Consider the following 16,000-nt stretch of genomic DNA (forward strand, 5'->3'; position numbering starts at 1 on the left):
TCAAAGGGCGTCCGTTGGGCCTCTAGCCACCAGCCACCAGAAGCCCTCGCCGGTCGTCACAACCAAAACTGTCACCTGACAGCACCAAAGCTTCCTTGGCTGAGAACATGGTGCCTCGGCAGCCTTCCCGCCCTGGACACCAGGCCCCCGGCAGGTGTGACAGAGCCGGGGGGGCATCACGACGACCCTGACGCGGCCCCTCGCCTGCCCCTGTCCTTCAGGGCTGTGGTGTCCTTCACCCCGGGGCTGTCCGGGAGCCCGGCCCGCAGAAGCTGGCGGCCGTGAAGCTGGCGTGCGCGGGCAGGACCCACAGCAGCATCTGTTGGGCCCGGGAGGCTTGGGCCGCCCACGACTGCAGGGCCCTGGGAGGCAGGAAGACCCGTGGCGGGCCTCGCCCCGGAGAGCAGCGGCGGCCCCGCCGGGTGCCCCAGACTGCCAGCCCCGTCGTGAGGCTCCACGGAACAGACCGCGGAGCCGCGTCTTCGACAACGTCCTCCACCCCGGAGAACTGGGACCAGGAACGCACACCTGTGCCAGGTGTGGGATGGCCGGACCGGCGGGAGGAGGAAGGCACCACGCCTGCCACGGGGTGGACAGAGAGGGGGAACACAGTCAAGGACCCCAGACCCAGAGACTGCGGGGGTGGGAGGTGGTGACTAGGAAGAAGGGGGGGTGGGGGGTGGGGGGATGGAGGGGGTAGGCGCAGGCATGGGGGGAGCGGGAGAAGGGGGAGCGGGGGCGTGGGAGCAGGCTTTGGACACCATTGAGTTCTGAGAGGAGCCCCTCACTGCAGGACGAAGGGCCATCCTTCCTGAAGTTGTCAAATTGCTTGATGACAATAAAGAAAAACATCATAAAAGAGGGCTGTTATTACTTGCATCTTACTCGAAAATTTTACTTCTTCCTATTTCTTTCCCGCACCCAGGGAGAGCCCCAGCTGCCTCGTTTCGAAGTCTTGTTTGATGGCTGTGGCTCTTGCCTCCCCATTTCAGCATCGACAGTCACAGAGCAGCTCTAGGGGATGGCCTTCTGGCTCTCCCTGTGCGGATCTCACCAGGGCTGGTCCTCCTGGGGCCGGTTCTCACTGGAGAAGGTCCTCCTGGGGCTGGTTGTCACTGGAGAAGGTCCTCCTGGGGCTGGTTGTCACTGGAGAAGGTCCTCCTGGGGCTGGTTGTCACTGGAGAAGGTCCTCCTGGGGCTGGTTCTCCTGGGGCTGGTTCTCACTGGAGAAGGTCCTCCTGGGGCTGGTTCTCCTGGGGCTGGTTGTCACTGGAGAAGGTCCTCCTGGGGCCGGTTCTCCTGGGGCTGGTTCTCCTGGGGCTGGATCTCACCAGGGCTGGTTCTCACCAGGATGGTCCTCACCGGGGCTGGATCTCACCAGGGCTGGTTCTCACTGGAGAAGGTCCTCCTGGGGCTGGTTGTCACTGGAGAAGGTTCTCCTGGGGCTGGTTCTCCTGGGGCTGGATCTCACCAGGGCTGGTTCTCACCAGGATGGTCCTCACCGGGGCTGGATCTCACCAGGGCTGGTTCTCACTGGAGAAGGTTCTCCTGGGGCTGGTTGTCACTGGAGAAGGTTCTCCTGGGGCTGGTTCTCACTGGAGAAGGTTCTCCTAGGGCTGGATCTCCTGGGGCTGGTTCTCCTCGGGCTGGATCTCACCAGGGCTGGTTCTCACCAGGATGGTCCTCACCGGGGCTGGATCTCACCAGGGCTGGTTCTCACTGGAGAAGGTCCTCCTGGGGCTGGTTGTCACTGGAGAAGGTCCTCCTGGGGCTGGTTCTCCTGGGGCTGGTTCTCCTGGGGCTGGATCTCACCAGGGCTGGTTCTCACCAGGATGGTCCTCACCGGGGCTGGATCTCACCAGGGCTGGTTCTCACTGGAGAAGGTTCTCCTGGGGCTGGTTCTCACTGGAGAAGGTTCTCCTAGGGCTGGATCTCCTGAGGCTGGTTCTCCTCGGGCTGGATCTCACCAGGGCTGGTTCTCACCAGGATGGTCCTCACCGGGGCTGGATCTCACCAGGGCTGGTTCTCACTGGAGAAGGTTCTCCTGGGGCTGGTTGTCACTGGAGAAGGTTCTCCTGGGGCTGGTTCTCACTGGAGAAGGTTCTCCTAGGGCTGGATCTCCTGGGGCTGGTTCTCCTCGGGCTGGATCTCCTGGGGCTGGTTCTCACTGGAGAAGGTTCTCCTGGGGCTGGTTCTCACTGGAGAAGGTCCTCCTGGGGCTGGATCTCCTGGGGCTGGTTCTCACTGGAGAAGGTTCTCCTGGGGCTGGTTCTCCTGGTGCTGGTTCTCCTGGGGCTGGATCTCACCAGGGCTGGTTCTCACCAGGATGGCCCTCACCGGGGATGGATCTCCTGGGCTGGGTGGGGCAGGGGACCCGCTGGACGTAGGCTGGGTGGGGCAGACTGGGATGCAGACGCTCGGGCTGCCTACATTGGTTCAGCTCACTGCGCCCACCTTAGTCAATGATTTCTCGAAACATACATTTCTGTTGAGCGTTTCATGCTGGGTCTCATTCATTTGCTGTTTAATGTCACTTAGAATCATCCAGGGACTAAAACAGGTCCACAGAGAACAGATTTTAAAAGTATATTTTGAAGACAAAGATGGGCCTTTAATATTCTATGGGATTTCAAATCCCTGCACAGAGAATGTCAGCTGAAGTCTAGAAGGAGTGCTCTGAAACCTGCCTTTGAAAGGGGAGAAAGGGGGGGCGCCTGGGTGGCGCAGTCGGTTAAGCGTCCGACTTCAGCCAGGTCACGATCTCGCGGTCCGTGAGTTCGAGCCCCACGTCGGGCTCTGGGCTGACAGCTCAGAGCCTGGAGCCTGCTTCAGATTCTGTGTCTCCCTCTCCGCCGTTCATGCTCTGTCTCTCTCTGTCTCAAAAATAAATAAACGTTAAAAAAAAAAAAAAAACCACCTGTCCCTAAAAGAGCCACTTAGGCCAAGTCACGACGTGCGGCTTCATACCTAACCTAACAGCGGTTGCCCCAGAAACGTTAAGTCTTAAAGGGTCAGTCGGGGGGCGCCTGGGTGGCGCAGTCGGTTAAGCGTCCGACTTCAGCCAGGTCACGATCTCGCGGTCCGTGAGTTCGAGCCCCGCGTCGGGCTCTGGGCTGATGGCTCAGAGCCTGGAGCCTGTTTCCGATTCTGTGTCTCCCTCTCTCTCTGCCCCTCCCCCGTTCATGCTCTGTCTCTCTCTGTCCCAAAAATAAATAAACGTTGAAAAAAAAAAAAAAAGAAAGAAAGGGGAGAAAGGGGAGAGGCGGCCTCGGCTGTGCCAGGGCACAGGACCCACCTTTTCCAAATTGCAGTTTTCAAGTCTGATACAGCCAGATAATCATCAGCGGCTCAAATAAAATCATTATTGTGTCAGAGAGAGAAAGTGTGTTCAAGGGGGAAATTAATGACAGCAGAGGAAGAACAAAGGTGCGTCCTAATAAGGAGACTTTTTCTAAGATTAAAGGAGTCCTGGGTCCTGGCCCGTGGTTTTGCTTCACGTGACGCTCTGAAATTGCCTCGGTGGCTGCAGGAAAATCTTGCCTTGAAGTCAGGGACTGGAAAACCCTCAGCGCCCACATCATCACCTCTGGCGCTCAGGGCAACCTGTTTCTTTTCCAGACGCTCAGCTATTTTTATCCCAAATATCACACGGTTTGAACTTAGGGGCAAACTCAGCGGCGGAAACTGTGTTGACCCCAGAACTGCATGCCCTCTCGACGGAAAAGAGAAAAATGTTCGTAACTGACAACTTAGAAGGAAATTTAAAGGGGCACCTAAAGCTTTTGAGCCTAGAGCCCAAAATGCAATGTGTCTGAGGTGGTGGCCACAACGTGACAGTTTTAGGAGGGCGCCAGTGGGTTTAAGTCTGAGCACTCGGGTTCGGGCAGGATGGGGGAGGGAGGGATGTTGCCCCCCAGGGACTGGGGGTTCCCTGCAGACCCAGGGCCTGGCCACACAGTGGGTCGGTGGGGGGTGGCCACCAGCCTCACAGGACCACCTGTCACAACCTTTTCTGAGCACTTCCTTGTCTCGCCCTTGACCTAGTGGCTGCCTTGCCCTGGCGTGACCCTCAGGTCCCTACTGCATCATCACTGGTGCTGAGCTGCAGGGGTCATTGGGCTGCTGCTGGAAAGGCGGGGAGGCTCACGGGACTTGAGCTTGGAAGAGGAAGGAAGAAGGATGCATGTGGGAAGGGGCTGGGGAGTCTCCTAGTCACCGGCTTCTGCTAAAAGTCTCCATATTATTCCATAGGCTCATTTACAGTGTGGCCCTGGGGCCTCTCTCTGTCGTCCGTGGCGACACAACCTGGTTTCTTTCCCTGGTTCATTCTGTCCTCTCGGGAGTGGGAGGCGCTGCTGGAGATTCAGGTGGGAGTGTCCTCCCTCAGCCCTGGCCAGGCCACACCTGCCCTTCCAGAAGCTCACGGCCCAGTGGGAACTCCTACCAGAGGATGATCTGATTCCTTGCCGTATACTGAGGTCTGGGGCAAAGAGGAGTTAATATCAGGATCTGTGGGTGCACATGAACAGAATGATCATAAAAATCATCAGTCTAGCCTGTGTTGGTACCATCGGATATATGTGAATTTTCCACTTTTTCTCACCATGTAGAGTGAGTTCACCAACGTGACTAGTGTCTATGTCTCCTGAGGCCAAAGCAATTTTGCATAGACGAAATGTCCCAACTTTTGACGATTAGTAATGTGGAAATGTTGATCCCAGTGCATTTGGGGAGCTCCAGGCCTATGGGACTAAATGCAGATGTGAGAGGCTCTGTCTGTCCGGCCTGCGAGGCTTGGGGGTGCTGTGTGTCTGTCCACCGTCTGTCTGTCGTGTAGACACGATGCATTCGGGGCAGCAATGCAGGAAGGACGGGAGCGTCGCTCGGTCACGGGCACGGTCTGTGCAGTCACTTAGTGTCTCTGCTGGGGAAGGGCAAGGCCACAGAATCACGGCAGACAAGCTTATTTATATTGTTATTCTGGGCGTTAAAGCTTATACTCAGATCCTCGCCGTATCAGTCAGGGTCTGGATTGCGTTTCTACACTGAGGGCCCGTGGACTCGGGGCTGGGCAGAAATCTGCTGTTCGGGTGACACGGGCAGGGGCAGGAGGCGGGTGTGCCCGGGACGTCGTGCACACCCCGACGGTCACGGAGCCAGGCAGGCTGTACGTGGGGATCTGCCGGGGACACTGAGGAAGCAAGGACCTGCCTCTGATGGTTCCTACTGACTGCACAAAACCCCGACGCCTTCAATAAAGATCTGGACATTCACCGACGTTTCACATCCACCAAGTGGCTTCTAAGAGGGAAAAAAAAGAAGTTTCAGGTCTGAAACCTACCTGAAATCTAGTCCGGGCCGCATTTACTTTATTCAAAGGCGAGCATGACGGCTGGGGTGGCCGTCGGCCTAAGGACAGGATGTAGGCTGGCACTTATAAAGAGCAGAGGGAGCTGGGCCACACGTCCTGCAAACAAATGACGAGCTCGACACAGACAGGGAGATCAATGGTATGCAAACTACAGCCAGAAATCTGGCACGCGCCCCGGGGGTTCCCTGCCTGGGACCCAGGGTGCTTCACCTGGACCGACGCCCTCCTATCTCAGCCCCGTGGAAACAGCTTCTCTGACCTGCTGGGTTTGAACACGGGAGCTCAGAGGAGACATCAGCGGCTAATCACTCTCTGCTCTCAGAATACCAAGAGGAAGGCAGCGAGCGGGGGGAACAGATGGGAATCCACAACGCGGAAGTTCCCGCGAAGGGCCCAGAAGCCTGGTGAGCACGGGCCTGAGCCGGGAAGCATCTGCCACGGAGCGTGTGCACCGCGGAGGAGGGGCTGCCTCTGAAAACCACCCCGCACAGGCTCTGTTGTCAGAGGCGTCTGCGTGCGGCCAGCAACACCGTGCTCTGGCAGAACCCAGGCAGAGCCCCGTCTGAGCACGCGACATCGCGCGAGGTCCCCTGTGCTCCTGGGACCTTGAAGACGTAGGACACTGGTTTCCAGGCAGGCAGCCCAGTGCCGCGGAGCGTGTGTACAGGTCAGGTCGCAACGGCGCCCACCCCGTAGCTGTGTGAGCCGTCCCTCCCGGGGGATTACGAGCCGGGGCACGGGCCGCGCGCTCGGCTCCGTCGAGGCACTTCTCCCCGCCTCGCGTGCAATCCCGTGCTTGCAGCTCGGACGTGACCGGGCCCTAGGAGCGGCGCGTGGAGTGCGCTGCTCAGCTTCTGCAAAGAAGCCGTAACTGTCACCGGTTCCGACTGGATGACGGATGTGCTTAGCTCTTAAGCAGGCTTTGGCAGTGATGTTTACTTTCTGGGTAAGCGCAAACATGACGGCATTGTTAGGACCATGAATAGAGCTTTTGTGAGGGTATTATGGGAATTACAGTATTTAAACGAGCACATCTCACTCAGAGGTAACTTTGAACGTGTTGAGAGTGCACTTCTTGACGGACTGTGACCGTGAGCGGATCTGGTGAAACTGCAGGTACTTTCAGGAGTTCTGCATCGCGGAGGGGGCTTCGCGACGTGACCCTGCCGTGGGAGGACACGAGACGACACACTCGGATGGGAAGGCACCGCCTCCGGGCCGCCAGGCGTTTTCGCGGATCCCGGGCCACGCTGCGCCACGCAGGCAGTTGCTTTCAAAGCACTGATTTCTGGCCTGCGAGGAGGCCAGAGAGCTGTGCACCCGGCAGGAAAGCGGACATGCTGCTGGGCCCAATCCCTCCAGAAGCGCCCGTCCCGCTTGAAGGTCACACACTGGAGGCCAGATATCCGGGAAAACAGCAGCCCTCTTTCGGAGTGAAGAGCCCAAGAGGGGCTTAGCTCAGGACACACAGTAAGAGCACATGAAAAGGACAGAACAAATTACCAATCTGGCATAAAACGCACAACACTTAGCTTGATCCAGAAACAGAAAGGCGGACATAACCCCGTATTTGCAACAACGCAGTAAGTCAGCCTTTGCGAGGGACAGCAGGTGTCGGGCCAAGCATCTGTCTCGGTGCCGTGAGCTTGACGGACCCAGAGCACGGGTGGGGGCCCCGCCCCTTGTTCCGGATCCTGCGAACGGGAGTAATGACTCTGGATCCCGCTGCGGTCACGACATTCGGAACACAGCTCTGGGCCATCAGTCTGACCCTGGACACGAGAACAAATCGTAATGAGAAGGAAATTGGTATCCAGCACCACTAAAAACAGCCTCCTGACCACAAAGGCGAGTAGTGGGAATCTGGGGATCCTGATGGAGAAATCCAAATTTTATACCTAATTTGGAGGCTGCCAAGGCCAATTATGGGGGACAGACAAGTCAACTTGGGTTTACACGCTCTTCCTAGGAGGCTGGAAGTCAGGGAGGTGTGGGCAAGGGTCATAAGTCCTCCCCCCGGCCCTATGGGGAAGATGCTGAGAGCAGAGCCTCTCCCTTACAGAGGAACTCACGGGCCCTGGGAGGCGGTGGGGGGACCGGCATGGTGGGGCAGACGCAGGGTCGGGGAGGGGCCCCCGGAAGGATGAGCTCAGTCTGCTCTGGGCTGGAGATGCCTCCAGGAGCCACCCCCCATCTCCTCCCGGAAAAGGTCCCAAGGCCTCAGTGACTGGGCAGAGAAAGGCCCCACACCTGGCGGTCGGAGTAAATCTGAGCGACTCCCTGGAGACAGAGGCCGAGTCAAGCCCCAGCGACGAGAGCACGTTTTGTTTCCGAGCTGGGGGCGCAAACCTCTCTGTTTCTTCATTTTCCAACCTTGTGACCCAGGAGGGCCTGACAGAAGAGAGGCCGAGCAGGGGTCCTCACCTGCTGCCCTGTAGCCGGGTCAGTGGGGAGGCCGAGCTCCGGCTTTGCGACCCCAGGGTCTGCTGTGGCCAGGCCCCCCTCCAGACCCAGGGAGTATGTGGATTCGCAGGGCTGCCTCCGCTTTTTCTGCTTTGTTTTAAACCCAGGGGTGAGCGGGGGTGGGGGCCCAGGGGGCTCATCACAAGGCGCGAGGTGAGAGGGTGCGTGGCGGCCACGTGCTGTGTGGGGACGCGGCCCTGACACCACCTGGGTATCTCACGAGGCCGCTGGCTTCCTTCTAGCCTTCCTCTGCACTGTGGAACCTCCTCTTCGCCACACTGGCTCCATCCGGGAACCTGTGAGCAAAATGCATTCACAAGCAATGTGCTGAGTCTCACGCCAAGACCGGGACGTTCCGTGTCCTTACCTGCGTCTTACACGTGGAGGCAGGTACGGTCCCAGGAGGTTGCGAAAGACAGGCCTAGTAAGGCTCTGCTGGCCCCTCCAGTCCTCTGGCGGCAGCACCTGGGTCAGCCAACACGGTGACACGCTCCCGCGGCTGCCCTGGGGGCACAGGTGTGCCTCATCTTCTCGCGGCATAAGAAAGGTGGGCTTCACCGACTCTTTCTCGGTGCCAGAGCCTGAGCAGTAACACTCACCATGGGCTCGGCATCTCACTATCACTTCCGGGGCTGGGGTTGGGCATCTCGCCACCACTTCCGGGGCTGGGGGCCTCTCCCCACCACTTCCGGGGCTGGGGGCCTCTCCCCACCACTTCCGGGGCTGGAGGCACCTAGGCACCACTTCTGGGGCTGGGGCTGGGCATCTCACCATCACTTCCGGGGCTGGGGTTGGGCATCTCGCCACCACTTCCGGGGCTGGGGGCATCTCCCCACCACTTCCGGGGCTGGGGGCATCTCCCCACCACTTCCGGGGCTGGAGGCACCTAGGCACCACTTCTGGGGCTGGGGCTGGGCATCTCACCATCACTTCCGGGGCTGGGGTTGGGCATCTCGCCACCACTTCCGGGGCTGGGGGCATCTCCCAACCACTTCTGGGGCTGGGGCTGGGCATCTCACCACCACTTCCGGGCTGGGGCACACTGAACGTAAGCGCTTGTGGGTCGGGGCTGGGCTGCGCTCTGAGGCTGCTGCCGGGCCTCCCCGCCCCGCCCCTGCGCCCAGCGCCCTGTGAACATGCCCCTGTGTCCCTCCCTGAAGCCAGGCGCCAGGGGAGAGCAGGCGGGGGACGGGCCCGGCCCCGGGTGAGCAGAGGAAAGCACACGCTTCGTGCGCAAGGCAGCCCAGACCCGGCAGCTCAGAACAGAACTCGCGTCACGGCTCTGGACACCGGAAATCCGCAGCTACGTGTGGGCGGGGCCGGGTCCTTCTGAGACTCCGAGGGGCGTCTGTTGCACGTCCCTGTCCAGCTGCCGGTGGCCTCCGGCCACCTGGGTGCCCCTTAGCTTGTGAAGCCACCACCCCCGTGTGTGCCGTCACGGTCACCTGCTTCTCTGCGTCTGGGTCCACACTGCCCTTCTTACGAGGGGTCGGGGCCCATCAGTCCAGCTCAACTCGTCCTAACTAATGACACTTGCGGTGACCTTTTTTTCAGATCAAGTCACCGTCTGAGGTCCTGGGAGTTACGACTTCATGTAGGAGTGTGCTGGGGGGACACGGTGCCCCCCGCGGTATGCAGGGGCAAACACCCAGGCGTGGAGATAGGTCATATTGTAACGCAATCCTTGAGAAAGTCGAAATCCACGCAAAAACCCGAGGCAGACAAAACACAAACACAGGATCAGTATTGCTGACTTCTCCTCCGGCCCTGGGCGCTGGCAGGTACCCGCTGGGTCCTGGTCCCCGTCCTACCTCTGTTTGCAAAGGTGGTACTTTGTTAAGACGCACGTTGGTTTGCATTAATTTTCATTTTCTAAAATACCACGTTGAAAATTCTCTCTCTCGATGACTGAGATGGTTGGTGCCCAAGGCAAGTGCCTTGCTTGCCTGGGTCCCCCCAGGTGCCGACGGAGCTCAGCCCGATGGAGGCAAAACCATCAGCCTGACCGGTGGGGATGAGCCTATTCTCACCCCAACGCCCCGACCCCCACGTGAGTCACCGCAGGGCAGAAGCCCGTTCTCCAACTGTCCCCGGGGGGAGGCGTGTGCTGGCTGCTGCCTGGAGTTTTGCGACAGGGCTACCTGCCAGGGCGGCCTGCCCCTGCCCCTGGCCCTGGCCCTGGCCCTGGGTGGAGGGGAGCCTGAAGCCTCACCTCCTCTCTGTCCTGCAGCTGGTAACACTAGCCCTCTTTCTGTACCGAGATGACCCTCGGCCCGATCGCTGGCATCCCGGTGACCCCGGGTCACCGATTTCCCCAGCACCACCTGAGCTCCCGCCCTGGAGAAAGTCTACCCTGTTCCTTTTGTTTAATGGGGCTATTGGTAATAAAACTTGTACAATGATTAAAAGCGTGATTGTATCTCTGGTGCTTAGCAAGGCACCTCTTCATGCATTAGTAATGCAGGGATTCAATAAAGCCTCATCTGCTCTCCGCTGACAACTGTTTAACTTTTCTTTACGCCGCGCGGCCACGCTTCCTGCAGTATGACAAAGCTTCATGCGAGGGCGAGGAGGCGCTTCCATTGAAGCCGGCTTTAATTATGGATGTCCTGCGTGGGACACCCTTCTCTGTGTGTTTCTTCCCTCCAAGAGCACCCGTTTAAGTCAACGATCAAAGACAGGTGGAGAGAAATGTGCCTCCGTAACCCGGCCTGACTTGGCCTCCTCTTACCTGACTAATTTTGTGTATCGCTGCTCTGTTGTCAGATACTCGAAGGTCCCCTCACGGGGGCCCCCAAAGGCCCGTGCTCACCATCTCGGCAGATGACTCTCTCCTAGATCGGCCACGATTTAACCGTTAAGCTGCTGTAGCCCCCAAGCTAAACTGGGGTTCTGCAAAGCTCATCCAGCAGAACCAGGACCCCGGACGTGCCCACGATGAGCCAGACTGTTCCTCCGTGATTTTGCCCCTTCTCCACCTGGCTTCAAGCCACTAGAGTAGACGGACAAGCTCAGAGAGGGCTTCCCGGGAGCTTCTGGCAAGGAGTTCTGGGCATCCTGAGATCTTCTCCTCTGCTTTAATCATGTGCCTGTTCAACTGATGCGGATCGATTTGGCGAAGAGGATGCCACATGTACACGGCGACCCAACGGATCTAAACTCTGCCCTCCGTGGGCAGGTGTGAGTGGAGAGCCGTGCCAAAGTCCCCGAGAGATGCCTGCTGAGTCATGCGGGTTTCTGAGCCTTAGATCCGGCCTTATTACGAAGATTGTAATTTCAGCCTGCTCCTTGGGAGTGGCTGACGTTTGATTGGATTGTGCACTCAGCTCTTGATTTGGAATATTGTGGCGGAAGTGGGTGCTTCACACTGGTCGCTTCTCCATTTTCTCTTGCCTCTAGTGATAGAGAATCGGGCTCTCCTCACCCCTGTTGGTTCCAAAGGGCCCCCGAGTCTGCGGCGTCAGGGCTGGATACTGGGGTTCTGCTCATTACGGCCAGCTGAAGCAGGTCGTGGGAAGAAAGGAAGTGCGTGTGTATCCATCGGAACAGAAGCATCATTTTCTTTCCCTAACCTGCACCAGACTCACACGCTGTAAGGGAGGGGCCCTTATGAGGTGGTGACCGTAGATACCCTGAGGGTTGGTCCTGTTGGAACCTTCTTGCACCAACACGCACTCGCACGCATTGACATGCACACACACACGTGCAGACACACGCACTTCCCAAAGCCTCCGGCTCTGCGTGGTTCTTGCCACCGTTCGTTTCCAGGCCGCATCCCTGTGCTCCGGCAGGAGACCGCCTCTAGTGCACGGCTGCGTAGACAAACACACGAGTCCACATTTATAAAGCATCTGTAGTCTTCCAGTGAAAAGCTTTCTGCTAGTTCAAGAGGCAAAAAGAGTCCCACGTGTCGTCTTTGATGTGTAGTTTTCCAAGTGCTCAGAAGCATTTCTGGGAGGCTGTGTGAGTCCCTTTTGTTTCTAGAATGTTTGCTTGATGTGTTTCAAAGCAGCAGTGAGAGCACTCCTGGCAAGGTCTTGCTTTTTAATTGTGGCTCCGTGAGCGGCGATCCCGCACCTTAATTCCACGCGCTCGTGTCGAAAACACATCCCTCTGTGAAGGTGTACTAGCTACACTGTAAACATCTTGGAAAACTTTGCCAACATTACTCAAAATAGGCAGCTGGATTTTTTTTTTTTTTTATCATTTCCAGGTGCATTTGAGGGAGAGGAGAGTTCTAATGGACCTAAATTGTCTGTGCGATCCAAACTCCGAAAGTTATACCCACACATTTCAAAGAGATATTGCTTTGGAGACTACAAGCAGATGAACAAAACGTCCCCAGTCCTGTGAGCCCATCCACGGTGCCATCCGCCACGTTTACAGTGAATGTTTACGCACTGTTTCTCCCAAATAGTCTTGTCTCACATATTGTTTCCTGATTCCAGGTTCTGGGAAGAGAAGGTCCCAGGGCTGCTTGTATCCGGGTGCACGTGTGCCCAATGTGCAGAGGACTGAAGATCCGATTCAAGAACGAGAGATGGGCTGTCGCCTGGCCCCTGTGGACCCAGAGCCTCCTCCCTCCCTCCAGCCCCTGCAGACTTGCTCAGGGTGGTAACTGCGTGTTCCCACTTGGGCTGAGGTGTTAGGTGAAGAGTCCTTCCCTCGCGAAGGACACCGTTTCCCAACTGGAAACTTTACGAAGCTGACATTTGGCAAGAAAGTCATTTCTCACGAAAACGGTCACCCATTCCAGTTCGTTGAAGCGAAAATGCGACTCATGTTTTCCTTAGATTTCGTTTTTTGAATGGGTTAGTCTTCGTACATCATCATTCTGGGCCCCTAGGCTCGTGAACTTTGGGACAGAAGGGCACTCACATACGGCTAAGTGGGGAGACCCAGGAGAGTCTCTGTCCAGCACCGTGCGGGGTCCTCACGCAGGACATCCCCACCGGGCTCTCCACGGGTCACCCCGGGTCGTCCTCATTTGCCTCTTCCCTCCGGAACCATCCTGCACAGCCCTGACACACACACCACCTCCTCCCAAAGTGCTTTCAAAGGCCCTTGCTTGTTTGAAATCACATTTCTTCTGGCTTTCACAGCCTCCCTCCCTGGCCCTGTTTACCTAAGTACATTTCCCACCACTTCCTGGTGCCACGTCCCATTCCTGTGGGGTGTCCCGTGTCTGACGTCCTTCGCGTCACGTCCACGCGCACTCCTGACTCGGGCCACGCTGCACTTCCTTCCGAGTGCCCGGGCTCGGCAGCACATGCGTCGTGCAGATCGTACCCCTTCCCGAGTCCTCCTGGGTCTGAGATGCCTGCAGGCGTGACGCTCCCCACTCCGTCCCGATATGCCACCCCTGGCTGCACCTTGAGAGCGGGGACTTTGCTCTATGCCTGTCGGTGCCTCACCGCACCCTGTAAAGGTCCGGGCACACACTAACTGTTCCAGAAAAGCTATTGGCTTTAAATCCGTGGAGGGGGGGCGAGGGCACTCTCCTGGCCCAGCTCTCTGGGTCCCGCTGCCCGGCCCTTCACTGTGTGGTCTCCTCCCACGTGGGAAGCGTGAGAAGCAGGCGACAGCGCCGTCAGGTGGAAGAGGAGAGCTTCCTGACACGACAGTAGCTCCGCACGGGGACTCGCGGGGTTTCGCCGACAGTGGTGGAAATCCAAAGACGCGGATTCCGCTGGAACGCCGCAAGGCTCCCTGTCGCGCTTTCCCTCAGTACAGGGTGAGCAAGCTCCAGACACCCGCTCTTGCTTCGGGATGCTATGGGGGACACGAGGACGGGCAGGCTCTGTGTTTCTAGTCGGCACGGGCAGAGTGGGGCTGCCCGGATGAGGGTCAGAGAGGGTCCACCTTCTCTCCAGACCAGGCACGTTGTCCCGCTCGTCTGTTCTCGGAGAAGATTGTCGGGAGCCACAGTAACATCTGTCTCTTCTTGAAACAGGCCACCGTCCCGTTTGCCACGGAGACACGGAAGCCAGAAGCAAGCTTTCATCACTGCTGGAGTCTCCCTTGCACACCTTTCTGGATCGATAAGGATTCTTCTAAGCGTGCCAAGGACTCCATGGTGGCATCCCCATTCCGTGTCTGGTTCCGGCAAAAGACTGAACTGGACACTAACACAGCCAGGCTCGGTCCCCTTAGGTCACAGCTGTGGTCATCCCCTGGCCCGGGGGGTACTGACTCCTCTGCACGTTTTTTCATGTTGTTTTAAGACACGGAATGCAAATGCGGCCACAATGTTATGATCACGTTTTAATGTACCATAGAAAACAATGTTTCTGTTAAGTTTTTTTTTAATGTTTACTTATTTTTGAGGGAGAGAGAGACACAGCATGTGAGCGTGGGAGGGGCAGAGAGAGAGGGGGACACAGAAGCCAAATCAGGCTCCAGGCTCTGAGCCGTCAGCACAGAGCCCGATGTGGGTCTTGAACTCACAAACCGTGAGATCGTGACCTGAGCGGAAGTCGGACTGAGCCACCCAGGCGCCCAGTACAAAACGGTGTCTTAATACTATAAACACACACCTTTTTCCTGTGCTGAGCTGGGAGAATGATACCCAATCGCCACACGTCTGGAGAGGAAACCAGGGTGCTGTCCGAGGGTCCGGACGTCTTTCCTCCGAGCCCCTGTGACCACCTGCCCAGCAGGCCGCAGGAGCACAGGGGCACTGGGTCACAGAGCTCCCAGCACGGCTGGGACTGGGGCCAGGAGCCTCCACTCCTGGGACGGACAGCTTGACCTTGAACTCTTCCATTCATCTTGCAAATGCTGACGAGCTCACCTAGAAACTAATGGGAACCTGCTGTGCTAGTTTCCGATGTAAAAGGAATCTCTTTCCTGAGTCTATGTTGGATGGGACCCCATGAAGATTAAATACTCCGTTTACAACATGACCTCATTAGTGGGTAGATGGGGGTGTGCGGTGGTCCCTGGTGCGGATCCCTAAGGAGAACATTCAAAAGTGGTTTGAGTATATTTTGTTGCTTAGAAAATTGAGTTAATTGAGTGATGATACATTTATGAGAAGCGGGCATCAGAGAATCCTTGGTAAGGATGGAGCGTGGGACGTGTGCCTGGCGTGTGGCCGCTGGGAGCCCAGCCCCGGGCCTCGTCACCCTCACCATCACGTGCGATTTATTTCCCACTCAGGATCATTCATTTCCTGACATCTGTATGGCCGCTTCTTCATCGTGTCCCTACGTGTACCCTTCATACGTGTACTTCATCGTGTACCCTTACTTTCACATATAGAAAGTAAGATTTAACCGCACTAACCCAGCGTCACCGCCCGCGTGGTGGTTTATGCCTCCAATCCTTGTATCGGCAGTGACTACAGAATTTACTGTTTCTTAGTGTATCCGGGACTCTCGGGGGGGAGGCCCCTTATGAAAATCTGAAGTGAGTTAAATTCACAGAACTGTTAAGGAGTAAGATTTCCTTTGTTTTATCAAAGCACAAAATACAGAATATCTTTAAGCCTGCGATTACCTTGTGACTCAGTTAATCGAAGTGGTTCCTCCAGATCCCATGACAGAGGCTGCAAGGCCTGTCATCACCCGGATCATATGGCCTGAGTCTCAGAAGCCCCTCAGCTGACCCGTGGTCTCTGCGTTCTCAGGGCCCGAGGTGTCCTGAGGTGCCGGGCTCAGGGCTGATGCCCGTAAAGTTCCAGACAGTCTGAGACTAGTCTGTGGGTCAGGCAGGTCACAGAACCAGGTGAGAGTCAAGGAAAAAGAACTTGAAAATACCATGGCCATCTTTACTCGGCCACACACAGTGTAAGGGAAGCTGTGACCACGTGGAAGATACATCTCAGAAACAAGAAAGTGTGTTACTGCAAAGAGAACATTCTCCCCAAATGACTATGTGATTATTTTTAAATTGGTTTAATGTTTATTTATTTTTGGGAGAGAGAGAGAGTGGGAGCAGGGGAGGGGCCGAGAGGGGGAGACACAGAATCCGAAGCAGGCTCCAGGCTCTGAGCCGTCAGCACAGAGCCCGATGTGGGGCTCGAACCCACGAACCGCGAGATCATGACCTGAGCTGAAGTCGGACGCTCAACCGACTGAGCCACCCAGGCTCCCGGATTGTGTGATTTTAATACAATTGCAATTCAGATTTCCAGTGTCTCTTTGTTGGAGGCTAAACTCCGCA

The 16,000-nt window shown here is 57.1% G+C and overlaps 1 protein-coding gene across 1 annotated transcript in view; it reads right to left on the reverse strand.

Annotated features, from left to right (window-relative positions):
- Positions 1 to 235: 235 nt before the first annotated feature.
- Positions 236 to 16,000, reverse strand: part of LOC124510488 (vegetative cell wall protein gp1-like) — a gene marked incomplete at its 5' end in the record, with an annotated part of 54,830 nt that continues 39,065 nt past the window's right edge. Inside the window, 3 exon segments of the mRNA XM_047077355.1 lie at positions 236 to 362; positions 468 to 656; positions 2,246 to 2,356. Coding sequence (XP_046933311.1) covers positions 236 to 362; positions 468 to 656; positions 2,246 to 2,356 — 427 coding nt within the window.

This window comes from Lynx rufus, unplaced genomic scaffold (genome assembly GCF_022079265.1).
Source record: "Lynx rufus isolate CCGP_SWC_20201006 ecotype Redwood Valley unplaced genomic scaffold, mLynRuf1.p SCAF_1, whole genome shotgun sequence".
Lineage (NCBI taxonomy): Eukaryota > Metazoa > Chordata > Mammalia > Carnivora > Felidae > Lynx > Lynx rufus.